General features: G+C 52.3%; 1 protein-coding gene across 8 annotated transcripts; it reads left to right on the forward strand.

Moving 5' to 3' along the window:
• Positions 1 to 216: 216 nt before the first annotated feature.
• Positions 217 to 26277, forward strand: FAM118A (family with sequence similarity 118 member A). 8 transcript variants are annotated; one of them, XR_011566899.1, is made up of 10 exons: positions 218 to 429; positions 10054 to 10166; positions 10932 to 11187; positions 14299 to 14520; positions 15901 to 16029; positions 17111 to 17396; positions 19298 to 19330; positions 21015 to 21098; positions 22211 to 22372; positions 25340 to 26277. XR_011566899.1 is itself a non-coding variant. In XM_070790574.1 (9 exons), exons 2-8 carry the CDS (start codon positions 10120 to 10122, stop codon positions 21064 to 21066), a joined length of 978 nt encoding a protein of 325 aa, XP_070646675.1. In that variant the 5' UTR covers positions 217 to 429; positions 10054 to 10119; the 3' UTR covers positions 21067 to 21098; positions 22211 to 23399. The 8 variants fall into 8 exon arrangements, 7 of the variants coding, with proteins under 7 accessions (XP_070646675.1, XP_070646673.1, XP_070646674.1 ...); XM_070790574.1 differs by lacking the exon at positions 25340 to 26277 and having other exon boundaries at positions 217 to 429; positions 17111 to 17349; positions 22211 to 23399; XM_070790572.1 differs by lacking the exon at positions 25340 to 26277 and having other exon boundaries at positions 22211 to 23399.
• The last annotated feature ends 173 nt before the right edge of the window (positions 26278 to 26450 follow it).

Consider the following 26450-nt stretch of genomic DNA (forward strand, 5'->3'; position numbering starts at 1 on the left):
GGAGGCCTGGCGTGCTGCAGTCCATGAGGTCGAGAAGGGTTGGATACGACTAAGCGAACTGAACTGAACCGCGCTCCTGGCGCACTCGACCGCGCCTGAGCCAAAGGTGGGGGCGGGGCCTCCAGGGGGCGGGGCCTGCGGCTCCCGGGCCGTTGGTTTCGGGGCGGAACCTTCGCGCGGCGGGGGCGGGCGCGCGGGGGAAGGTTTTGCGGCCGCGCTGCGGCCGGCCTCGGTTGGAGTCGCGCCTGAGGGCGGCGCGGCGTTGATTTCTCCAGCTCCGCCTCCCATTCCGACTTCGACTTCGGCTCCGGCTCCGGCGCGCGCGCTGTCGCCCTCCCCGCAGACCGCCTTCAGCCAGGCGACCCCAGCGCGAGGCCGCCCGGAGCCCCCTGAGACTTGGACCCGCTGAGCCGGAGGAGGCGCCGTGGGGTGAGCTGACTGGCGGGGGGCGGCCCGGGGGTGCCGAGTGGAGAGAGGCCCCCTCGAGACCCTCAGGACCCGTCTCTGCCCCTCCAGACCCCCCGGCCACTCTCGGGATCCACGGCCGCCTGAAGGACCCCGACGAACCTCGGTGCCCAAGACCCACCCCCAACCCTTCTCTCAGGAACTCCAGCCCCGAAGACCCCCCGGGATCCGCCCCGGCCCCTCCAGAGGCCCCTGGCCCCCGAGACCCTGTTGGGGGTTGCCGGTCACCTCTTGTCCTACACTTTTCAGAGTCCTCGCCCGAAATCCTTCAGGACTCTACCCATCCAGACTCCGAGACTCCCTGAGGCCCTGCCGCCGCTTCAGGGTCCCGGGACCCCCGAGGATCCTCAGTTCCAGAAACCTCCCCAGGTTCCTTCAGGACCCCAGCGACTGTCCCTGACTTTCCCTTCCCCAGGCCTCTTCAGAACCCCCCTGGGCCGTGAAGCTACCCCACCCCCCACCCCCCATGCCGTCTCTCCCTAGGCTCCCCCCCCCCCCGCCCCGTATTCCTAGACTGCCGTCCCCACCCTCCACCACCTGCCCTTGAGGTTCAGTCCCTTTTGGCACCCTGTCCACGCAGGTCTGGAGTCTGGGCTTCTCAAACCTGCGGTCTGTGGACCCATCGGGCATCTGTGAAAGAGTTCCCGGGTTTTTGTAATTCTTAATATAAAAGAAGTAGAGGTGTATAATGAGTCATCCGATGACCCTTTGTGGCTGGGCAGGGGCTGTAGCGCTTGCACTGTGTTGACTGTTGCACTGAGGCCAAAGCAGGACAGTGTTTAACTTTTAATGCTCTTTGCTGAGGCTCATATGGCCCCACAGAAGCACCTAGAAAACAGATGTGTTGTGGAGGGAGGCAGATCTAAGTAGGTGAGGGGCTTGGGGTGGATCAAGATAAAGGTGGTGGTGGTTTAGTTGCTAAGTCGATTCTGACTCTTGGCAGCCCCCTGGACTAGCCCACCAGGCTCCTCTGTCTGTAGGATTTCCCAGGCAAGAGTAACCTGAGTGGGTGGCATTCCCTTCTCCAGGGGATTTTCCCCACCCAGGGGTCGAGCCTGAGTCTCTTGCTTGGCAGGTGGGTTCTTTGCCACTGTGCCCCCAGGGAAGCCTCTGACTGGAGGAATAAGACCTTAATGAACAAGGTCCTCAAGCAGTTAGAATCTGAAGTGGGAAGAATCCAGCTTTGTTTCCTGAGGCCCCATGCCCTTGGCCCTTTCCTGAATTACTGCTTTCACTGTCCCCCTGAGTGCGTTGTAGACCAGCTCAAAGCTGAAGGAAAGTGGGCGTTGATCAGTGCAAGAGGAGTGAGGGAGGTGTGAAGCTTAGAGTGCGATGGGGAGGGGCAGGAAAGAGGTGGGCCAAGGGGGTCAGGACCAAAGCAGGAGGATCTGGGGGCTTCCCCGGTGGCTCAGTGGTAAATCTGCCTGCAAGGCAGGAGACCCAGCTTCAGTCCTTTGGTCAGGAGGATCCCCTGGAGAAGGGAATGGCAACCAACTCCAGTGTTCTTGCCTGCAGAATTCCTTGGAAAGAGGAGCCTGGCAGGCTACAGTCCATGGGGTCACAGTCACACATGATTGAGGCAACTCAGCACAGCAGAGAGGATTTGGTACTGGAAAGGAGTAGGGAGCCATCGAGGGGTTTGAGGAGCAGAGTGAAGATAGATTTTGTGTTTTTGAACAGTCGCTGGGTCTGGTGCTGGAGAATTGGTTGGAGGGAGCAAGACCACGGGAAAGGTGGGAGGTGACCTGGACCAGGGTGTTGCCGGCGAGGACCTCACGCATGGCTGGCTTCATCAGGTCTAGACCCAAAGACCGGTCCTGCTCTTTGCCGTTTCAGCCCCCAGTTTTCTGCCTGGGGACTGGCGTTGGGAACTTGTTAGTCTTTTTAGAGGAGGTTTGGTCCTTCTGCCTATAGGTCACCTAGGACTTCATCAGGGTGACTGTCTGTTTGTTAGGGTGAGTCCAGCCTCCACGCAGGAGATGGACATGGGGCACAGTGGATGGGGGGGCAGGGAGGAGAGGCTGGGTCTCAGGAATGGAACCAGATTGCGGATTTGGTTTATTAGCTGGGCTTGGGGGTCCTGAGAGTTCAGATGTGTTGTGTCAGAAATGTCACTTTGGAGACTGGGACTGCAGGGGCTGAAACCGGAAGCAGGGTAGCTGTCAGAAGTCTAGACAAGTTGAGAGGACCGCAAGGTGTGGCAGAGGGTGTGGATTAGAGAGCGATTTAAAAGAGAAAGGCACATGACTTTTGTTTGTGGAGGTCTGGACTTGCGTGAGGGGCAGGGAGACTCTCCCAGTATGATAATAGAAGTCTCTGTGATGATAAAGATGTTCTGTGTTCGTGCCCTCCAGTAAACTCGACACATGGAGTTGCGTGGAGTTTAAGAACTTAAAATGAGACTAGTGTCACTGAGGAACTGAATTTAACTGTTATTTAATTTTAATTGAAAAAACCCAGGAAGAATACCCACTGCCTGCATGGGGTGTAGGGGAATCACACTGTCGTAGGCTTTGCTAGTTTAAATGTTAGCTTTTTTCATGTTCCAGCAACCCTGAGATATAAGATAAAGGAAATACACAGCTCAGAGGGGCGGAGTAACTGACCCCTATTTGAAGTCGTTCAGCCGGTACACTCAGTTGTCAGGACTGGACTCTGCGTGCTGGATCCTACTTCCTCCTGCAAAGAGCCTCAAGGTCTCTCTCCCTGGAGAGTGATGTCCTCTCCAGAGGTGGCTTTGTTTCCTGGCTGAGCCCTCCTTATCTGTCTCTGCTAAAGTTAACACAGACAATTGCGTGATAAGCCACAGGCAGGGACCCAACAGAACTCTTGTGAGCTGGTTGTTTTCCCCGAGGCCGCTTCTTGCTGCCTCTCAATTTTCCTGATGGTGGCTGTTTCCTTCAGCATTCCTGGAGAATGAATGGAGCAAGGAAACAGGTGAACCTGTAGACCAGCCACGCTGTGTGGTTTGAAATTTGTAAAGTGGAAATATTTGTTGTTCAGTTGTGTCCAACTCTTTGCAGCCCGCCAGGCTCCTCTGTCCATGGGAGTCTCCAGGCAAGAACACTGGAGTGGGTTGCCATTTCCTTCTCTGGAGGATCTTCCTGACCCAGGGATCCGACTAGAATCTCCTGCATTACAGGCAGATTTCTTTACCGTCTGAGCCACCAAGGAAGCCCTGATATTTGTAAAGGTTTGATGGTAAAAAGAGCTACAGATTAGTGCCTTATATGAACTTCTGGGGGTCACAGTGGACCAGGTGGAGCCTGGGATAGTGGCAGGATTATGGGGCTTGGGCCAGGAGTGAGTATAGCTTGTCCCCTGACTTCCTGGGGGACCTTTACCAAGACACTGTCTCTCAGACTCAATTTTCACATTTGTAAAGTAGGGTATTTGACATCCCAGAACCTTTAAGACTCCTCCAGCTCTGCAGTTCTATAATTTTAGATTTCACTGGAGGTTTACTTTCTATTAATAGAACATCTTTTATCCCTCTTGGGATGGGTAAATGCTGGTGGTTCAGCACGCCTTTAGCCTCTGTACCGGTACGTTTTTACCATTATTGGCTGATTATTGAGTAACATGTGTCTTTGAGTTGTACAGCGTGTCATATCCGATGGACAGACTGTTGGCGAACACTTCAGCTGTTGGCAGCTAGTGTTTTCCTAGTAAAAGGGCAGGTGTATTTGTTTGCCGTCTGAGCCGCACTGATGTTTGGAGAAAGCTGGGACGACTGCATTTATCCTGGTGGTTGGCCTCTTGAAAGGATTTACCGTCAGCCTTGGCCAGGTGAGAGGTAATAAGAGCCACGTCACAGGGTCATGGGGAGCTTTGAATGAGATCGTGCTTGTAAGCGCTTAGTGTTTGCCCTCAGATCTAACAGGTGTAGAAGGTGTCAATAATTAGTGCTGCTTTTTGAACTAAACGGTGACCTGTACATTTTTCGTTAGCGGTGGGTTTTGTTGTTTTCTTGGTTTGAGCAGATGAGCCCAGGCTACTCTGGAGTTGCTTTCAAGAAGCAAACGGACACGTTTCAATCACTACAGAATAAGAATTTTTTTTCCGCTGCAGTTTGTGTCGACTGAATAAAAAGCGTTTGGTTAAGTAGCGTGTTTTCAAATTGAGGTTTTGTATTTCCTGAAACTTGGGGGGAAAACAGCTCATCCTGGAGACCTCTCACTAGAAATGGCTAGGTCAAGCGGTCAAGTTTCACCAGAGTCCAGGTTAGATGAGTATGTAGTTGTGGGGAAGTAGTGTTAAAGTGAAAGCCTGCTAATGCTGAGGGAGAGAAGCTGGCTGCCTGTGTGGCGACAGTGGTAGATAAACGTCTTCAGGTTAAGTGCCTTTCGGGTCCTTGGCTCGCTTAAAATCTTCAGGAGAAGCCAGTCAGTGATGGGGATGATGGCATTCCCTTTCGACAGATTTGGAAACAGGTTCAGAGAGTGGTGGTGCTTCTGGTCTCCAGACCCTGTTTTCTCCACTGTGGCCCTGGGCGTTGTGGTTTCAGGGCAGGCCTCTCCTTTGCGGTTCTGGAAGCTTGGTTTCTGTCCTTTTGCAGCTCATTTTCAGTTCAGGTGAACCTAATTAGGCCAATCAAACTCGCCAGGAATAACCTGTCAGGCAGATTCCAGATAATCCATTAGTACTTGAAAACTTCCTCTTGTTGCCCAGTGACTTCTGCTTCTGTGGCCCCCTCCCAGGTCAGCTGGGGGAACCAGATTGCTGCGAAAAAGGCAGTCTGTGGGAGTCACATTAGACTGAAGGGCCTGGGGATGCTAACAGCCAGGTGAGGCAGGTGGTCTGCCAGCTGCTGACAGGAAGGGCTTGCTTGGTGGCTGGAGGCCTGCAGACCCGCCTGGGTGTAGTCACCGGGTTTGGCCTCCTGTAAGGACATTCCAGTCTTTAGGAACCACACAGGGCCTCAGCTGTCATTTCCAGGTCTCCTGTCCCCTGAGGACAGCAGGCGTCGAAGTCACTCCTCAGCGTGGGTTCCTTGGATAACAGGAGCAAGCGGGGATGTTGAGCATAAGAGCTTGCTGCGCTGCCTGTTCAGGCCTTCATCTGAATCAAGTTGTTAGTAGTCAAAGGGGCGTGACTTTTTCCCACAAATTCTGGGGGCATCTTATTCCATCGCCCTATGGATTGGGAACAAGAGTTGAAAGCCAACATTTAGAAATTTTCATGAATATTTGCGATGTTCCGTCCCTTGCTGTGTAAGAGGAATGTATTCTGAGTACATGTTTACCACATGCCCGCTTATCTCCGCTCTTACTGCTCAAGAGCCATGTGATAATTCATTTATAGAAAGAAATTGACTTTTGCTAAGGATATTTTTCAGGATCCCACAGATTTGAAACTTCTGTTACATGGTTTGCACTTGAGCGAAGGTGTAATTTGTCATAGAAAGTGATTTTAAGTTTTTTATTATGCTACTTGTAATAAAGGGCTTCCCTGGGGACTCAGTGGTAAAGAATCTGCCTGCCAGTGTAGGAGACACAGTTCTGTCCCTGGGTCAGGAAGATCCCCTGGAGAATGGAATGGCAACCCACCCCACTATTCGTGGCTGGAGAATCCCATAGATAGAGGAGCCTGGTGGGCTGCAGTCCGTGGGGTCCCAGAGTCGGACACGACTGATCGACTAAAACAACAACTTGTAATAAAATACTGTTCTTGACAAGCATTTTCTCCCTTCCCCTCAAAACTGTGACTCGTTCACTCACTGATTCATGCTTTTTTTTCGTTTCTCTCTTTATCTTGGTACTCTTGTCTTCTGCCCGTCCCTCTCCTCTTTCTGGTGATGTATGGAGTGGGGTGTGCGGGAATGAGTGTTTGAGGGCTCAGCCCCTGGGCCAGGTTCAGCTGGACTCTGGCTGGCCCAGCTGGTGGTGCTCTCCACTGGTAGCTGTCCTGGAGGCTAGACCGGGTTGCACGAGGCTGAGTTCCACTCCAGGAGAGCAGGCTCCGGCGTCAGTGTGCTTGTCACATACCTGCTTGCTTGTTTGCCGACATCCCGTCGGCCAAAGAAGTCATATGACCAACCTGGCGTCAGTGCGAGGGGCTGACTGTACCAGGGCCGGGGGACCGGGGGCGCAGTGAGGCGAGGGTTAACCCTCCGGCACGTGGAGTTAGGGGCTGGGAAGCGGGGTTTGCTCTGCTAGCTCTAAGGAACTGGTGTGGTGTGTGTAGTTTGTTGCGTTTTGCGTTAGACTCAGATGATCATTTATTTAGGGTGGAACATAGGCATTCAACGAGTAAGGCAGTCTCTGACTACTCTGAAGTTCATTCATAAAATGCTCGTAATCTCAAATTTAAGCAGAAAATATCCTATTCAAAATTCTATTCATGACTTTGGCTAAAAAGGACAGGAACTGCTTATACAGATCTGTGTTGGGGCCAGATTTTGCTCTCAGAAAACGCTGTTAGGTCCTTGTAAAAAGGAGTGGGTTGCTGTGATGACTGGGCTTTGGGCCTGCAAACTGCGGTGACGACACGGTCACCAGGGGAACCGAGAGACGCGGCTTCTGAAAGGTCTCGGAGGCTTTTGTTACCGTCGTCGCCTGGAAGCTGATGGGTTTAGAGAATGGTGCTGGGGTTGGGGGTGGAGTGCCAGAGGCTCACCGTCCTGTGGAGACTTCTAGGATCCGGGTACTCAGTGCTGCAGAGATCTCCTGCTTGGCCCTGGGTTTAGAAACAAGGCGAGACTGGGGTACTTTCTAGTCACTGTGGGGTTTGGCTCTGATAATCCTGCTGCTGAAAGAACAGGAAATGAGGTAATGTCTTTAAACATGCAGTGTTACAATGAACTGTGAATGTCTAAATATGGGCAGCTATGCAGTTCATCACTGCATAGTTATTGTGTTGAGATTTAATGTGATCGGGTACTTCCTGTGTTAGTGGGTGTGATCCTTAAAGGTAGCCGTCAGCGTTCGCGTCTGGAGGCTCATCTGCCTGGACGTGCTGGGGAGCTGGTTCCAGGCCTGCATCACCTCCTCCTCTAGGAGGAGGGCGAGGTCTGAGCACCTAAGCCAGCAGCCGGCCACCCAGGAGCACCAGCCCTCGCCTGTTACAGAAGCACTCAGTGCCCGCAGCGATGGTTTGTTCTCTAGGAAAATTGGAAATCACTTCATTTTGGAGTTAAATCCAGTCCACAAAAGTGTAATTTGTTCACACTCTTTTGCAGAAGTGTACATGTAGTATTTAGGTTTTCAGTTTGTATCTATGAGCATACATATAAAGGAGCATCAAAAGCAGCTGAACAATAATCGAAAGAATGAGAGAGATTTCTAAAGCTCTTCACAGTGGCGAGAGTTTAGGGCATGTGACTTCTGGAGTCTGGGCACTGTCTAGAATATTAGACAATATTCTAAACTGTCGTGTAGAGCAGGGTGAGATAAAAGACTCCATCCCAGGTGGCGAAGTGGCGTAGGTTCATCAGCCGGTGAGCGTCTTATATTGACTCCTCTCATAGGATGGAGCGGAAAGGACCCTGAGCTCCCTCCTGAGGGAGGAGGTTGGAAAGCCTTTGCGGTGCCCGAGCTCTCTGACTCGAGTTTAAGTCCAGAGTACTTTTCCTCTGAGAGGTTCCCGAGCTTGCAGAACTTGGTCTGTTAGCAACGTTTCCTGTTGTGTAGCTGTTTACACTGAGGATTGGTGAAGAGCTAGGCCAGTCACTGAAATCGCCAGGCTGGGGCCCAAGGTCACCTATACTCGGGATTATCAGGCACAGTAGGAAAGCTCAGTATTTCTCCTTTCCTGAGAAAATATCTAGTGGCGAAAACAAAAACGGACCGAGCTGACCTCCGACGACTCGGGAGGAGTTAGGGCCCAGCAGCACCTGGGCACGGGGGCGGGCGCCAGGGGGCAGTGCTGAGCTCGCCGGCAGGCCCGCCCCAGCATCTAGGGAAGGCCCATGGCGCCCTCTCCCCCGGGCTGGGGGTCGGCGGGGAGGGATGCCCACAGGACCCTACACAGGCCTGTGTCCATTTCAGGGGATATTCTTATGATCCTCTTTAAAGTCTAACGATGCTCCTAGACTAGTTAAGCCTTGTTTCCTTGAAAATCATTTTCAGTGACCCAGTTCTGAATGAGGAGGGAGGAGAAAAGATTACACATGTGGAAAGGTGGTTTTCGGTTAGTGCTAGTTGGGCTTTGCCCAGCAGGCGCTTAGGCGTTCTGCTGACCACTTTTCTGGAGAGCATTTTGGCAGCATGTGCTGAGATATGTTACAGGGTTCATATGCTGCAGCTCAGCAATTCTGCTTGTCAGAAATCTCTCCTAAATAAATCATTTCAAAGTAGATAAAAGCTTTGTGTGCAAAGGTGGTTGTCATAGAGCTCCAGTGATGTCCTGCCTTGGCGGGGAACGGGGAGGGGGGGTGGTGGATGAAGTGCCTGATGGCCTCGCAGTAGGATAGAAATTCACGCATGTTGCTGTAACACTTGTATTTATGAACAGTTTTTTTTTCTTATTTTTTTCCCTTTAGTTTTTTCTCTTTATGAATAGTTTTGAGTAACATAAAGAAATGCTTTTATTAAAATGCATGAAAAAGTAAGATATGACCTATGGTCTCGAACGATGTAAACATGTTAAAGTAAAAAATCTAGAGGGAACTATACAAATGCTAACAGTCAGTGCTTGTAGGTAGTAGCATTATGGGTGTTTTAATCTTTATTTTTCTGTGTATTTCCTTCTTTACAGTAAATATTAGGTATAGAATTGGTGGAGGCAATATGATTCTGGAAAGGTGGTAGAATACGGAGATTGGTGATAGAGACCTAGCTGGTTTGAGAGTCCTGTTTTATGTAAATTAAGAGTTGACCTTGGACTCAGACTATTCCTTTGGACTGGGTTTCAGTGTGTCCAGGCGGAGACCTGGTGTCTTGGAAGACTTGTTGGCGTGTCCTGGAATGTCTCAGTAAACCTCTCGGTGCCTCCGAGAGCGAGGGTCATCCTGGGGACCTGTGTGGCTTGCTTTGTTGTCCTCTGGCGTGTCTTCCCTCCTGTGATAAGCCCCTGGTGTCCGTGTCCCCAGAAGTGGTCCTAGAGCAGAGTGGTGAAGGAACAATGCAAAGCCCCGGCCCTTGGCCGTTGTGCCGCCTCCTTCTCCTGCGCTCCCTTTCCTGTCTTCTCCCTCCAGAGTTGGGCTTCGGGGCGCCTGGCCTCATAAGTCACAGGATTAGGAGTGGGGGCTTAGGAACCGTTTTGGATTGTGTTTTTGTATGTGATGCTGCTGCTGCTGCTAAGTCGCTTCAGTCCTGTCCGACTCTGTGCGACCCCATAGACGGCAGCCTGCCAGGCTCCCCCGTCCCTGGGATTCTCCAGGCAAGAACACTGGAGTGGGTTGCAATTTCCTTCTCCAGTGCATGAAAGTGAAAAGTGAAAGTGAAGTCGCTCAGTCGTGTCTGACTCCTAGCAACCCCATGGACTGTAGCCTACCAGGCTCCTCCATCCATGGGATTTTCCAGGCAAGAGTACTGGAGTGGGGTGCCATTGCCTTCTCCAATTTTGTATGTGATGGTTTTCAGTAATTCTGATTTAGAGAGAGCTCTGGGACCTTTGATTTTAATTCCAGCCTCATCTCTCTTCCAGGGTACTGATGAAAGGACTTTCATCTGGGAAGTAGAAGTTGCCTCTGAATCTCTTTAGGACTCACAGATGGATTCAGTGGAAAAGACAACAAATAGAAGTGAACAAAAATCAAGGTAAATGACGTCGACTGCACCTTCACACCGGTGTACAGCCCCCACCGCAAATCTCCTCGTGTGTTACTTAGTACTTAGCGGCTTACCGCGGGGGCCAGTAACACTGGGTCGGGAGATGGCCTCAGGGGCCTTTGCATCAACGTAAGAAGCGTCCCAGGAGACAGCTCTCCTCCTGCCCGAGGGGCCGCTGTCACCTGGCCGCCGCACCAAGCAGCAGGGCATCAGAGGCTCACCTCTAGGCTGGAGGTGTCGTGCTTTGCAGGAAAGAAATCTCTGATGATAAATGGGCAGGTGGTGCCTCCGTGAAGTAATGCAGGAGGAAGTGCTTGCGGGGGAGTGGGTCATGGAGGACCTGCATTTTGCCAGGGATTTTCTTTCCTGTCCCTGTAACCAGGGATCGTTTATCATCACAGTTTGTATTTACAAGCTCTTGGCAGTCTTAAAGGAATTTAAATTGCTGAGCTTCTTTGTTTTACACACACGCATCACTCTCATCAACATCCCGGGGACTCGAGATGGACAAGACAGTCCCCATGTCCCTCACGGAATGAGGATGGAGCCAGGGAGAGGGACGCACAGAAAGGGAGATGAACATGAAGAGCAGCGCACAGGCTCGTCCTGTGGTTAGTGTGGCGGCGCGAGGCGTGTGTCCAGCGCGGGCTATGTTGGACCCGCCCCCTCACGGATGCTCGTGGGCTCCAGTGTCGCCCTTGCGGTAGCTGTGCTTCCTGCTGGCTTTCATTCTTCCCCTCCCTTGTTTTTAAGCAGAAAGTTTTTAAAAAGCCTCATCCGGAAACAGCCCCAGGAGCTGCTCCTGGTCATTGGGACTGGCGTCAGCGCAGCGGTTGCCCCGGGGATCCCTGCCCTGTGTTCCTGGAGGAGCTGCATCGAGGCCGTGATCGAGGCCGCCGAGCAGCTGGAGGTGCTGCACCCCGGAGACGTGGCCGAGTTCCGCAGAAAGGTGACCAAGGACGGGGACCTGCTGGTGGTCGCCCATGACCTCATCCGGAAGATGTCCCCGGTAAGTGCTTTCCAGGTCAGTGCTTCCGGACTCTCTGGGGCAGCTTGGCTCAGGGCCAGGCTGGTAAACCGGGAGTCCGGGGCTTAAATGTCTCCACAAGTTGGGCTCACGAGCCAGTAGTCCTTCAGTTCATCAGAATAGCGTCCCTTTAAATGGGGGTCCCAGGCACCGTGTGGCCCTGAAGACAGTCCACGTCAGATAGAGCCTGGTGAGGGAGCTCGTCCCAGGGAGGTCAGCGGGCTGCTCTGGGGACCGGCCCAGTGACCTCGTCCTGGTGCAGTATGGGGCGTGGCCGCCAGCTCTCCTTGGGCCTAAGCAGGCCAGCCTCGACTCCTCACATGACAGGTGCGTCCCCAGAGTGTCACTGAGAGGACAGAGCATCTTTGTCTCCTCAGGAAAGGACCCAGCAAGGAAGGGAGGTTGGCGTAGGGGCGCGCGCTCGCTGAGTGGTGCCCGGAGCCAGTCGGGCTGGTGCAGAAAGAGGGGAGCTCCCACAGGGCGCGGCCGGGTCATCCCGAACAGGCTGCCCTCAGAGTGGAGGACGTGGCCGGGGCCCGGTGTCCGAGGGGCGTTTCTCCCACGTCTGAAGAAGTGTAGCCGTCGTCTCCTTTGGGGCGGACAGATACAGGAAGATTCACAGAGGAGAAAAGCTAGTACCCAGAGAAAGTGCGCGGCTTGACTGCGATGGCATTTACGTTCTCACGTGAAAACCTGGGACGGGCACAGGCTGCCCTGCTGCCCGCCCGTGCGGCCTCCACCTCGTGCCCAAGGCTGGCTGCCCGACTCCCGCCTAAGTGACGTCAGCGTTCCGGCGGAGGGGAGGGGAGGAGGGCCGCGCGTCCTTCCTCGCGGGGTCTGACGTGCCACAGGCCAGTCACGTCGCGGCATCAGCCAGAATTTGCCCTGTGGCCGTAGGTGGCTTTACCAGAGTCTGGGAAGTGCTTCAGCTGGGTGATGGTGCCAGGTGTGGGTGCGGTGATAAACGCGGGGCAGCTCACATCATGGGCAGGTGGCTCCTGCTGGTTTGAGTAAAGCAGCTTCTGCGTCCATTTATGTATTGTCTAGGGCTGCGTTCATGCTTCCGGACAGCCGAGTACCGGCCGCAGAGCTCCTCACCCGCAGAGCCCAAAGTAGTCTGCCGTCCCGGGGCCCCTCGGCAGGGAGAGGGGCAGGGCTGCTGGGCCGGGGCAGGGCCGGGGGGCTGTGGGCGGGCCTGGGGCCTCGGGCGAGGGCGTCCCCTCAGAGAGGGGCAGGTCTGATGCAAGGTTCATTAAGGGAGATGAGTGTTTGGGGTTTTCTCCTTTCTACTCCTTTGTGATTTTTGAGCACTTCCATAAAGAGTTAAAGTAAGGCCAGTCAGAGAGGTGGTGTTCTCCCGTGATCAGCTGGTTGGGAGCAGGGACGTGGAATGAGTGGGGAGTCGGTTTTCCTGGGGGTGGAGTTCTGCCTGGGGATTCCAGTGGAGCCGGGAGGGGCCGGGAAGTTGCAGGCGTTTTCAGGAGTAACTTCAGGTCATGACACCCTGTGGAGTCTGAGCTGCGCCGTGGGGTAGGCCAGTGGGGGAGTGAGAGATGGGGTTAGTGGTGGCGGGTCCTGGTGGGGCGAAGCCTCCTGGGAGCCAGGGTGCTGAGTCAGGCAGGTGGAGGACTTCTGGAAAGAGGCCGGCTGTTGATCCTGCTATGGTTCGGGGTGTGGAGGTCCCCGGAGGAGGTGACGGAGGCGTGCAGACACTGTGGTGCAGGAAAGGTCGCTGGGCGTGAACCCACGTGCGCTGCGACACGTGCAGCTGAGAGACACGGCAGTGAGCGGGGTCCGCCAGGTCTTCACCGATCAGAAGTGAGGTGCCAGGGACGTGGAAGCCGCTTCTCAGGGGAGAAGGAGGGGAACACTCACACAGGAGCGTGGAGGAGTGGGGCTCCCTGAGGGCAGGCCTGTGGAAACGGGGGCGGGGATCAGAGCGTCTGGCAGCGGGAGCTCGAGCTGGGGGACCGGCACAGTCTGGAGGGCGGTGGGTCCTGTGGATGCTCGTGCATGCATGCCGCAGGCCCGGGCTGGCTGGGGCGCCCTGAGGTCATGCGGGCCTCCTCGCCCAGCACCCCAAACTGTTCTTCAGGGGTCTGCACGCCTCCCCGTCCTGCCCGGTGGCTCCACCAAGCAGCTCTGCTCACGGCCCCCCGACCTGCGCGCTGCATCCCGGGCCTGTCCCGCTCCTGGTCCTGGGGGCTCTGCAGCACCGGCAGCGTGATACACTGTCCCTCACCAGATGCCCGCCGCCAGCCTGGGCCCCTGTGGCTCCCGAGGAGGGAGAGCCCAGGCCTCCCTGAAGTCTGTGGGGCCCACAGGGTGTCGTTCCGGGTCACCCGTCTGACCCCACCTGTGCCAGGCGCCCTCGCTCGGGCTCATCCCTGCTGGGCGTGCCCTCTCCAGAGCCACCTCTTCCTCGGCTCTGGGGTCAAAGTCCTGTATCAGTGGGCCTCCCGATGCTCTTTGACCTGGCCACCCTCTCCCCCACAGGGCTGAGCCCCTCTTCTCTGCTTTGCTTTGATAGCATTGATTGCTGTTGACATGTCACTAGCATATTGGCACAGTCTCCCTCCTCCAGAGTTTTAATAAACTCTATGAGGTCAGCAGTTTTCTTTCTTCTGTAAAAAAGACTACTGTTTTTCTTATTGTTCTCTTTGCTACCCCATGGACTGTAGCACGCCAGGCCTCCCTGTCCATCACCAACTCCCGGAGTTTGTTCAAACTCATGTCCATCAAGTTGGTGATGCCATCCAACCATCTCATCCTCTGTCGTCCCCTTCTCTTCCCACCTTCAATCTTTCCCAGCATCAGCGTCTTTTTCAGTGAGTCAGCTCTTCACATCAGGTGGCCAGAGTATTGGAGTTTCAGCTTCAGCATCAGTCCTTCCAATGAATATTCAAGGTTGATCTCCTTTAGGATGGACTGGTTGGATCTCCTTGCAGTCCAAGGAACTCTCAAGAGGCTTCTCCAGCTCCACAGTTTGAAGGCATCAGATGTCTCTCTGGCACCTAGACTATTCTCTCATGCCTGGGGGCTCGGTGGTGGTGGAGAGACAACGTCTTGTAACCCCGGTCCTCCTCTCTGCAGCGCACGGGCGACGCCAAGCCCAACTTCTTCCAGGACTGCCTGATGGAGGTCTTCGATGACCTGGAGCGGCACATCCAGAACCCGCTGGTGCTGCAGTCCATCCTGAGCCTGATGGAGCGGGGCACCATGGTCCTCACCACCAACTACGACAACCTGCTGGAGATCTTCGGGCAGCAGCAGAGCAAGCCCATGGAGTCGCTGGACCTGAAGGACAAGACCAAGGTGCGGGGCGGGGCGCCCGAGTGAGTCGTGTGCTGCCGTGGCGATGCGCATCAAGTCTGTGCGTGCGGTTTTTCCTTTACTCCCGTACTGTTCAGAAGCGTGGTTTTACATGGAATTTCATTACGAGATGAGGTTATCATTATTGTGAGCGTATTGCCACAATTATAAGCAATGCTACACTGGAAACTCTTACCCTTTCTTATAAGTTCCTGGAAAAATGTTAGGGTCAGAGTATGGTTGTGTTAAAGACAGACGATACAAATTACCTGAGTGTTCTGCAGAAGGGTTCCCCGCTTACACAGCACAGCTGTGAGAGGGTCATCCATCTTCCTGATCTTGCTAGCCTGTGGCGCTGCTAAAAACCCAACTCCGTGCATTTCTCCCATTGGATACGGGCGCCCATTTTATGCTTTTATTTCTGTTATTACTGAGGTTGATTCATCGTATCAGCTGTGTTTCCGGTGTGCGTGTGTGTGCCTGTGGGTTTACACCATCCCTGCCTGCTCCTCCCTCACTGCAAGGGTCGCGGGGTCGGTCCCAGCCCCACTCCTCACACAGGGCCCCCAAGGGCCGCCGGGCTGACGCCTCGTGCTGGGGCTCCGGTTTGCACCCTCCCCCGAATCGTTAGTGGCCCGCTCCACGTCTGAGCCACACGCTCCCGTCCCCACGTCTGAGCCACACGCTCCCGTCCCCACGTCTGAGCCACGCACTCCCGTCCCCACGTCTGAGCCACGTGCTCCCGTCCCCACGTCTGAGCCATGCGCTCCCGTCCGTGGGGCTGCTCACTGCGGTCCCTGGAGCTTCTAGAAATGAGCTGCAGGTGGCAGGGAGCCCGCTCTGGTGCCTCTGCCCGCTAGTGTCGGTTGGTCTGCAGGGGTCAGTTTCACGCACTGACGGGCACGTCCCCGGTGTGAAGATAAAAGGCATGTACACGACGTGCAGCTTCTCTAGGACCTTCCTTCTGTATCTTGACATGAAGCCAGGAGAGAGCTCCTTGATGACTTATTTGTTCTGTATGTATATATATTTCAGGGAGTAAAATCAGTGTATGCCTAACAGTAATGAAAATATAACATGTGATTTAGAACAGAAAGCTTTCATAATCTCCCTGAAGTCATCAGTCTTAGCCGTTTGTTATTATATAAAATGTTAAAGGTATTTTCTGTGTAACCGTCTTGGTCTCTAAATGGATTAGTTCTTTTTAATACAGCAGAACGAGACAAAATGAGCCCTAACAGCTGAATTTCTCTTAGGTTTAAAGAGATACTAATACATCAAAGCATCTCTCTCACTTACACGTCAAGGTGGGTTTGAGAAACCACGAGTCTCTCCAGGTGCTCCTCTCAGTCTCTGTTTGCTGTGTCCGCTTGTGCTTCCCAGGTCCTGCAGTGGGCACGGGGGAACGTCAGGTATGGGGTCCTTCACATCCACGGCTTGTACACCGACCCCTGCGGGATGGTGTTGGATCCTTCGGGATATAAAGACGTCACTCAAGACCCAGAGGTCATGGTACGCCCTCCCTGACGTGGCCCTGCTTGCGCCCCTGGGGCTGTGTGGGGGCCGCCAGCCGTGGGTGGGCTGAGCAGGGTCCAGGCCTCCCGCCCCTCGGGCACCTTGAACAGAGGCTCCATGAACTCGAGCGAGCCTCTTGCCCCGGGACATGGCTCCATTTCCTGAGGGCGACTTGCAGGCCCGCCACCGTCGCTGCACTCTCCTCCCGCCGCCCCTTCCTGCTCCTCTTCTCTGTCCATCCATGCACCTCCTTTCCTTTCCCTACTTAGCAGTCTCTTTCCAAACCTCGTTTTCGAATTTCATTCTCTGCAAGGCTTTTTTGATGTCATAGACAAAACGAGGGGTGGCGAAACTGCCTCGTGTCTTTCTGTGAACTCACTTTTTATGCACTTAGAAGCCAAGGGGGTCCTCAGTGACTCGCTCTGGAGCTCACAGTCTGGCTGCTGTCCCCGGGCACAGGGTGGTGACAAGTGTTGGGCTGGGCCCCTCTGCTGCCTTGGCATGGCCGTGGGCGGGCAGGGGCAGTCCTGGCCGACACGGAGCCTCTCTGGGTGTCTGGGTCGGTGATGTGCCAACCTGCCTGTGCTCCTGCCTGACCCTCTGTGCCCACCCTCGGGGGACCATCACTGCCCCCCCGCCCCGAGCTCCCCTGCCCTCACTCCACAAACCAGGCCCTCCCCTCGGAGTTCCCATCCTCCATTCGTTGAGACAGGTCAGTTCCAGGGATTAGGTGTGTGCACATAACTGAAAAAAAAATTCCATCTCCTTATCGTATGTTTTGAACATTCTAAACTGCGTGTGATTCTAGAGGATTTGAACTGAGAGGCTGCGCTGGCTGCAGGGGTGGGGTGGGCGGAGTGGGCAGCACACCGCCACCGAGGGGCCTGGCCGACACCCTGGCTCCCAGGACGAGGCCCCCTCCCTTCCCCCTGCCTCCCTCACTTTGCTCCTCTGCGGCTCTCTCTCGGGCAAGGCCCACCAGGGAGCAGCGGCGATTCAGCGTCGCACACAGGTGGCTTGGCACCGGGAGGGCTTGCTCACGGTCGGCAAGCCCAGTCTCCCGTCGGTGCTTTCGCAGGAAGTTCTCCAGAACCTGTACCGCACCAAGTCCTTCCTGTTCGTGGGCTGCGGGGAGACGCTGCGCGACCAGATCTTCCAGGCCCTCTTCCTGTACTCGGTGCCGAACAAGGTGGACCTGGAGCACTACATGCTGGTGCTCAAGGAGAGCGAGGACCATTTCTTCAAGCATCAGGCAGACATGCTTCTGCACGGCATCAAGGTCGTGTCCTACGGGGACTGCTTCGACTACTTTCCAGGGTACGTGCAAGACCTCGCCACTCAGATCTGCAAACAGCGAAGTCCAGGTACGGCTTGTCTGGTTTGTTTGTTTGCTTTTTCACTTTTCAATGTATAAAACCAATAGGATTCTTCCATTTTCCCCCTTTTTATAGACATAAATTACATGCCACAAAATAAATAAAATTGAGAAGTAATTTTACCTGCCATTAGATTCACCAGTCTTCTATCTTTAAAAAACTGTTTCTGTGTACTTAAAAACAGAAGACTGGGGTTATTGGCATGGTAGTCATAGTCTGTACATTGAGTTTTTTAGTTAAAGCGTGCGTATAGTTGTACACGTCTATTCCTGTTTCAGATGACATGCCCTGCTTCAGATTACCTTAACCGAGAAAGACAGCTGCCCCCCAGCTCCGCCAGCTGTGCCCCTGACAACCTGCAGCTGTCTCACACCTTAATCCCGTCACGCTGCACGTTAAACAGTTACAGCCGCTGCAGCACAGAACAGTTCCACGAAGACTTTCTTTCTTTTTTCAAATAACGTCTTTTCCCTGTTCTGCTGAAGGCAGCACCCCTTTTAAGTAATTCTCCTCGGCCCTCCTCTGGGGAGCCGATCATCTCCCAGGAGTTGTCACGATACGTGAGCGCTGGTTCAGCTGGTCTTCTTGCCATCAGGGCAGCTCGCTTGGAGTTTGTATCATAAAACATGGATGACAGCAGACCTGGAGAGGTCTGTGTGGGCTCGCATGTGCTTCTAATAGGAGATCAGACGGTCCCCCACAGGTGGTGGAAGCGGGTTAACCACAGAGCTGCCTGGGCATGACCAGCTATGAACTCGAGAGAACTCGAAGATCACGCGAACACGATGCACGGATGATCTGGCAGCTTAGTTTCTTCCCACTAGGCCTTTTTGGAATTGATAGTAATTAGCAAAACGGGCCAATTTAAGTTGAATTTCCATTAATGACAGTGTCACTAGGGTGGCGGTCTTTACTGAGAAGAGCCGGGAGCTGACACTTGCCATGTCGCACGTTGCCGTGACTTATATGTCCTTGACCTTATTTCATTTTTAGTCACAGTATCCGCTGCTCCTGGGCTTCCCTGGTGACTCCATGGTAGAGAATCTACGTGCCAGTGCGGGAGTGTGGGTGTGATCCCTGGGTCAGGAAGATCTCCTGGAGAAGGAAATGGCAAGCCACTCCAGTACTCTTGCCTGGGAAATCCCATGGACAGAGGAATCTTGCAGGGTACAGTCGCTTGGGTTGCAGAGTCAGACAGGACTGAGCACCTAAACAACGAATCCACTGCTACTAAGTAGATGATTTTAGAGCTGCGGAGAAGCTCAGAGAGGCAACTCAGCTGCCCAGGTGTTTTGAAGCTGGACTGGGGCCCTGGACGGACAGCAGAGTCGGACGTGCCCTCGGGGCGCCCCACACAGGCCCGCCTGCCGACGCAGGTGGGGCTGGCAGTGGCTTCTGCCTCCCCGCCCCCGCTACCTCCAAGCACCTTGCCTGGGGCTCCCTCCCGCGTGTGTCTTTCTTGGCAGGGGACTCCTGTCCCCATTCAGGCCCCTTTCCCAGACCCTAGCAGCTGAGTGGCTTTGACAGGCGCCGGGGGCTGAAGGTCGTTTGGACTTAGAATCTGTGACTGTGTCTTTAAGCACGTGTGTGGGTACAGCCTTGAGGTGTTTCTCCCGTTGGGTGCGAGAGGTGGACTGGTGACAGCCGGGAGGGGGCAGCTGTGATGGTGCCCGGCTGGCGCGGGGGCGTCGCACATCGTGGGTTCAGCCCTCACGTCGGCCCTGGGTGGAGAGGAGGGTCAGGAGTCAGCCCCAGCTGCCCCACGTGGTGAGCGCACCTCAGGCTGGCAGGGCCCCTGGCGTCAGAGCCAGCCTCGCCCAGCTCCACCATGGCCTGAGGAGGGAGAGCTGTCAAGCGGCTTCTGCTCACTGTTTTCCTTTCTTCTCCAGATGCCGATCGAGTGGACAGCACCACGTTGTTGGGTAAAGCAGATCTTGATTTTCACCAGCCTGGTTTTTCTTTATACATTCTTATCCTCACTTATAAAATAATCAGAGAAGTGTTTCTCACATTAAATACTTAGCCCGTGTTGTGTCAGGACAGCCCCGCTCCGAGAGGACGAATAGCAGCCCCTTCATGAGGGACCCTGCCACCATGAAGGGGTTAAAAAGACAGCCCTGCACCTGCGGTCAGCTCTGTCAGACTGGGGCCACCTGCTGGCGCCAGGAGTACTGTCCTGTCCGAGAGCCAGAGGCCCCGGGACTGGAGAGTCTATATGTATCATGCCATTTGGTCCGCGATGTATTAAATTTTTGACTCATCCTCTTCAGACATTTTAATTGCAACGGTTCTGAGTGTTCATGTAGATTTTTCTATTTATTTACTACTTGTTGGAAATGTGAATGCGCTTCTTACAGGGCTCAGCTCTGCCCGTTTATGAATTGACAGTCTGTGACTGAACTCGGTGTGCCCCGGCGTTCACCCCGGGTGAATTTTGTGCCAGGCTGCCCCACCTTGGTCAGTCAGTGGGGTTAGAAGGGGCTTCTCTCCGGTCAGTGGAGCAGGGGCCTTGCAGCCGTGGGCTCCTTGCCCGTCTCAGCAGGGCCACACATGGAAACTGGTTAGTGCTGGACGGCTTTGGTTTAGGAATTATTAAACAGTTACACTCAGCTTTCCGTTTCTAACTTATTTCTGTGTGAAAGGACCCATTTGTTTTAGTTGCTTTCTCTTGATTCCCAGAACCATACTTCTCTTGAAAAAAGCAGTAGCTTGATAAACATCTGTATCTAACCACAGGGATTAGTTGGTCAGTGCTTCACTAAAATCAGATTTACAAACTGGGTCCTTGGAGGGTGAATTCTAGAATAGATAAGTGGTTTTTAAATAAAAATCTTCAGTTGAAGTATAGTTGTGGTACAATATTACATAAGTTACAGGCGTACAATATAGTGAATTCACATTTTTTAAGTTTAACTCCATTTATAGTTTTAAAATACTGGCTGTATCTGGTGTCGTACATACATCCCTAGAGCTTACTTTACACCTAACAGTTTGTGCCCTTAATCCTCTGCTCCTGTACTGTCCTTCCCTCCCCACTCCCCACTAGTAACCACTGCTTTTTCCTTTGTATCTGTGAATCTGATTTGCGGTTGTATTACTAGTTATATTTTCTAAATTCCATGTGATTTTCTACAATACTTGTCTGACTTACTTTACTTAGCATAATGCCCTCGAAGCCCATCCATGTTGCTGCAAATAGCAGTTTTCTTTTTTATGGCTGAGCAGCATTCCATTTTATATATACGTGTGCACACACACACACCATTCTCTTATCTTCATATGTTGACATTCACTTGCTTCCGTGTCGTGGCAGCTGACATCCTGCTGCGGTGAACACTACGGTGCGTGCATCTTTTCTCATTAAGAGTTTTGGGTGGTTGTTTTGGGTATTTACCCAGGAGGGAGACTGCTGGATTGAATGGCAATCCTGTTTTTCGTTTTTGAGAAAGCGTGATAGTTTTCCACAGTGGCTGCACTAGCTTGATTCCCACCAGCTGTGTACGAGGTTCCCGTTTCTCTACATCCTTGCCAGTATTTGTTATTCATGTTCTTTTCAATGATAACCACTCTTAGATAAGCTTTTTAATAAAAGTTTTCATCTTTCAGGGAATGCATGCCAGGACTGTGCAAAGAGAAAGTTAGAAGAAAACGGAATTGAAGTTTTGAAGAAACTCAGACAGTCAGATACAGGTAGGCGGCCTCTCCTTTCTGGGCCACTGCAGGTCGGCCTTGCTTGGAGGTGTTGGCAGTCACCGTGCGGTGCGTCCCTTGGCTCTGGGGGGGAAGGGGCGATGTGTATATTGTTCCAGCTGCCCAGGGAGACCCACTTTAAACATCTTCTAAGTTAGCGTGTTTCTAAAGAAAAACCCGAGGGAAGTACACGAAGGGTACGGTCAGCCCAGGGAGTTTTCACAAAGTGAATGAATCCACCCGTGTAGTCACCTCCTGCTCAAATGAAACATTGCCAAGAGCCTGCCCACCCCACTCTCCTCCCTTTTTTAGTCACCCCTCAGCACTCAGGGGTGGCCACTCTCCTGATTATGCCCCCTTAGTGTCCAGCCCTCCAGGACAGTCTTTCCCTGCACACTTTGCTGCTGCTGTTTCCCCATGTCTGGGGCTCCTCAGTCACCTGCTGGTGTGTACGAGAGTGGCCTGGGTGACTGTTCACATCAGTCGTGGGGAAGCTGCTGCTGCACGTGCACAGCTCTCCCCCTGCCGGGCCGACCTCTGAGTGGTGGTGTGTGTGCCCGTTGGGCAGCAGAGCACACTGGCTGGTGGGCTTTGCTCAAGAGCGCTGGGCAAGCCAGCCGGTGGGCTCCTTGGGGATGCCACGCCCACACCAGCAGCCTCCTTGCTAGACGGCTCTGTCCGAGTCGAGAACGCGGTCTAGTCTTCCTTACAGAAAGCTTTGTCCCGCTGCGTGTGGGTGAGACCCAGGTTCATCCTCTCAGAGCTGCAGGCAGCCCCGTCATGCACACACGCTGACCTGCTAGTCCGCAGGCTCCCGCTGGATATGTGGAAATTGCCCCTCCTCTAGCCCACTAAGAAGGGGAGTGGCCTTCCTATTCCTGGGTTGAAATTTCCACAGAGCTTTGCAAAACTAATGTCGTAACTGATTTTGTCCTCTGATGGTATTTATAAGTCAGAAAGCCATTTTTAGACAGTAGCCACTGTTTCCGTTTTGGAGGTATTTTCAAAGTCTTTAGCACATAAGAAAATTGTAAAGTTTCTGAAACAGAAATCCCATTGCAAAGACTTTTTTAAGATCAACTTTAATGTGGTATTCCTTTTTGTTGAAACAGATGACGCTGGAGGGTCTTGAAATCTTTTAAAACCAATAAAAGCTGCAACTTGAAAACCAGCCTTCTGTAACCACAGTGCCATCCCCAACGAGGACGAATGTTAGAGAACTCCACACAGGCTCTCTCGATCCTAAACCATCGAATACCCCGAGAGCCATGCGGGTATGTGCCCGCGGAAGCTGGGGGAGGGAGTCCGCTGTGCTGAAGTGCTCGCGAGGTGGCGCGCGCACACAGCAGGCGTCCTGTGTGAGGACTGAGGAGACCGCTGCCTCGGGGACCAGAGCGGTGGGCAGGGACGTACCTGGTGTTCCCAGCTCCCGTGTGATGCGCCTTTGTCAGGCGGTCTTTTTCCTCTAATACAAGGGGGAGAGTAGACTGTCCAGGCAACAGTAGTTGCCAAAGAGAAAACAAGACACTAGACACTTAAATTTTATAATTTTTGTGTGGAAACATGTTACTGTAGAAAAAAAAATTAGATGTTATATTGTTAACTACTGAAGAATGAATGGATACTGGAGGCGCTGAGTCAATGAGTGAGCGTGGTGTTTAAAGAGCACCTACCTCTGTGGGGCTTCTTTGGAGTTCTGTAATCTTAGTTACTTTGTTTTTTAAAGAAGGGCAAATCTACTTACTACTAAGAAGTGAAGTCTCCAAGAGGCAGAAGCCCTCTTCAAAAGCACAGGACATCGTCCAGGTGCGTCATGTTACAGATAACTGACCAATCCTAAGTCGAGCACAAGACCAAGTTTTAAACTTAAATACCAAGCTCTCCTAGCCTTTATTCTATGGGGTAAGGTCCCTTTCTGCTCTTCTCTCTTTAAACTCCTCCCCCCACGGCCCATATTCACGGATTTGCACAGTGAAGACTTGACAGAGACTTGTCAGAACGCTATAAACGTCAGGGCTCACGCGGGGCGGGCAGCGTGCCATTTGGCAGGCTGTGTACTTGTGCCCACTGAGCTGCTCTGTGACCCTGGCACTGGCCCTGCGTGGCTTCTGTGTCGAGGCTCCCATGTTAGAGCTCCCCACAGGTTTAGAGAAAGGGAAGAACAGGAAACAGGAACTTGGGATGTGTAGGGAGTGAGAGAGAAGCCAGAGAGCTCCTTAAGACCTTTTTTTTCTTCTTTTTTGAAGCATGGAAAACAAATCTTTTATGTTACTCTGGTCAGAAATAAAATTTTATCTTCAACTCCGTTTGCTTGTCTTCTCTTTAGTTATGACACAAGGTGGTATCATGTATTTAATGAGAATTTTTACCTTGAATTGTCACTCAATTGTGAAATTGATTACTTGGAATATTTAAATGTTTTTTGAAACGCAAACATCTTAAGTTGGCTTTTAAAAAATTGATGCATTTACAGAATGCAACCAGGGCAACATATATGAAAGTTGGTCAGACACAGAGTACAGCAATGTGGGGCTGCCCTGGTGGCTCAGTGGTAATGACCTGCCAGTGCAGGAGCTGCAGATTCGATCCCTGGGTCGGGGAGACCTCCTGGAGAAGGAAGTGGCTACCCACTCCAGTGTTCTTGCCTGGAGAATCCCATGGACAGAGAAGCCTGGTGGGCTAGTCTATGGGGTCAAAAAGAGTTGGACATGACTTAGCCATTGAGCACACAGCAATATTAAAGCATAGAAATGACATGAAACAGGATATAAAACTGGAGAAGGGAGAGCCGGCTCAGGATAAGCTTTGAGCGCCACACTGAGAATCAGGCCGCCTTATTATAATGAATCAATGTATCTATAGTCAGTTCTTCTGTGATTCTTACTTTAAAATGAAAATTTATCCCTGCATGATGGATATATCAGAAGCAATCTAAGCATAACTTGGGCTTCCCTGATGGCTCAGTGGTAAAAAGTCCACCAGCGATGCAGAGTTGCAGGAGACTCTGGTTTACTCCCTGGGTCGGGACGATCCCCTGGAAGAGGGCATGGCACCCCCTCCAGTATTCTCACCTGGAGAATCCCATGGACAGAGGAGCCTGGCGGGCTGCAGTCCACTGGGCCAAGGAGACACGGCTAAAGCGACTTAGCACACCTGCACACAAGTATAACTCACTTATAATTTCATCTCTGAGAAAGAGTGGGTCAGGGAGTAACGAAGTATGGCTTTGTTTGCTGCCTCAAGCTAGAAACGTTTTTACATTTTGTATTAACTATTAAGTGTGTGTAAACCCAGCTATTTATTAAGCTCCTGTCTCTTTATTTGGGGGGGGGGGGGCGCTGTTTCCCATCACCCTGAGGTTCTCACTGTGTACTTCTGCGTGGCATGAGGGTTTCAGGAGTACGGGTATACTGTGTTACAGCAGAACAGTGATGTACTCTGAAGGGTCAGTGACACTCCATGAGCCACGTTATGGGAGAATAGCCCAGGCAGAGACCAGGGTCTACACTGAGCTCATGTGGCACCAAAGGGGCAGTTCAGTGTTACGGTGCTGTCTTTCAAGGGAGAAGGCGGTGGTCTAGGTGATACCACCACCACTGAAAAAGGAACAGAGGACAAGTACAGTGGCACCTGCTAGCTCCAGTTCTTGGGGACCAGCTGATGGAGAACAGAAAGCAAGTGTTTTGTGACTTTACTTTTTAGGCACAGAGTGCATTTTGTTTACCTGAAATAATGTTCAAAAGTGATTCCATTACTTTAGGAGGCCACTCCTTGATTAAATGGCGCTTGGGCCCAAAGCAGCCTTAAATACAAGACCACCGGCCACCAGTACCTTAGAATTGTTTAATTCCATTTTTAAATGGAAATAAAGTACTGTTATTGAAAACTGCAACTTTCCTATCCCTGACAGTGCAGAGAGGGTCCGCTGTATCCTTGGGCTGCATATCTGTGGACTCAGCCAAACCTGGATTGAAAATAGGAAAGGGAATTTCCTGGTGGCCCAGTGCTTAAGACTGTGCTCCCACGGCAGGGACCAGGTTCAGTCCCTGGTCAGGAGACTAAGGTCCCACAAGCCATACCATACGGCCAAAAAAAGGGAAAACGGTTGGGAAAAGAAGATGCTGCAAAGTTCCAAAAACCAGTACTTGAGTTTGTGGCACACAAGCAACTAGTTACATAGTATTTACATTGTGTTCGTCAAGGCTGTATATTGTCACCCTGCTTATTTAACTTCTATGCAGAGTACATCATGAGAAACGCTGGACTGGAAGAAACACAAGCTGGAATCAAGATTGCCGGGAGAAATATCAATAACCTCAGATACGCAGATGACACCACCCTTACAGCAGAAAGTGAAGAGGAACTCAAAAGCCTCTTGATGAAAGTGAAACTGGAGAGTGAAAAAGTTGGCTTAAAGCTCAACATTCAGAAAATGAAGATTATGGCATCTGGTCCCACCACCTCATGGGAAATAGATGGGGAAACAGTGGAAACAGTGTCAGACTTTATTTTTGGGGGCTCCAAAATCACTGCAGATGGTGACTGCAGCCATGAAATTAAAAGACACTTACTCCTTGGAAGGAAAGTTATGACCAACCTAGATAGCATATTCAAAAGCAGAGACATTAGTTTGCCAACAAAGGTTCATCTAGTCAAGGCTATGGTTTTTCCTGTGGTCATGTATGGATGTGAGAGTTGGACTGTGAAGAAGGCTGAGCGTCAAAGAATTGATGCTTTTGAACTGTGGTGTTGGAGAAGACTCTTGAGAGTTCTTTGGACTGCAAAGAGATCCAACCAGTCCATTCTGAAGGAGATCAGCCCTGAGATTTCTTTGGAAGGAATGATGCTAAAGCTGAAACTCCAGTACTCTGGCCGCCTCATGCGAAGAGTTGACTCATTGGAAAAGACTCTGATGCTGGGAGGGATTGGGGGCAGGAGGAGAAGGGGACGACAGAAGATGAGATGGCTGGATGGCATCACTGACTTGATGGACATGAGTTTGAGTGAACTCCGGGAGTTGGTGAGGGACAGGGAGGCCTGGCATGCTGCGATTCATGGGGTCGCAAAGAGTTGGACACGACTGAGCGGCTGATCTGATCTGAAGCATTATAAATAGTAGAGATGATGTGAAGTGTATGACACGATGTGCATAGGTTATATTAAAATATTATTGCAGCAATCTGTGTAAGGGATTTGAGCATGCTTGGATTTTAATACACATGATGCCCACAGATAAGGATGACTGCTTCCCTGTGAAGTCAGTGTTAACTGGGAAAGCCTGTGTTCTTCAGTGTTTCCTTAACAGAAATTATAGTCAGAGAAATTTAAACAGCACGGAAGCAGACATAATTC

Source organism: Bos indicus, chromosome 5, assembly GCF_029378745.1.
Source record: "Bos indicus isolate NIAB-ARS_2022 breed Sahiwal x Tharparkar chromosome 5, NIAB-ARS_B.indTharparkar_mat_pri_1.0, whole genome shotgun sequence".
Lineage (NCBI taxonomy): Eukaryota > Metazoa > Chordata > Mammalia > Artiodactyla > Bovidae > Bos > Bos indicus.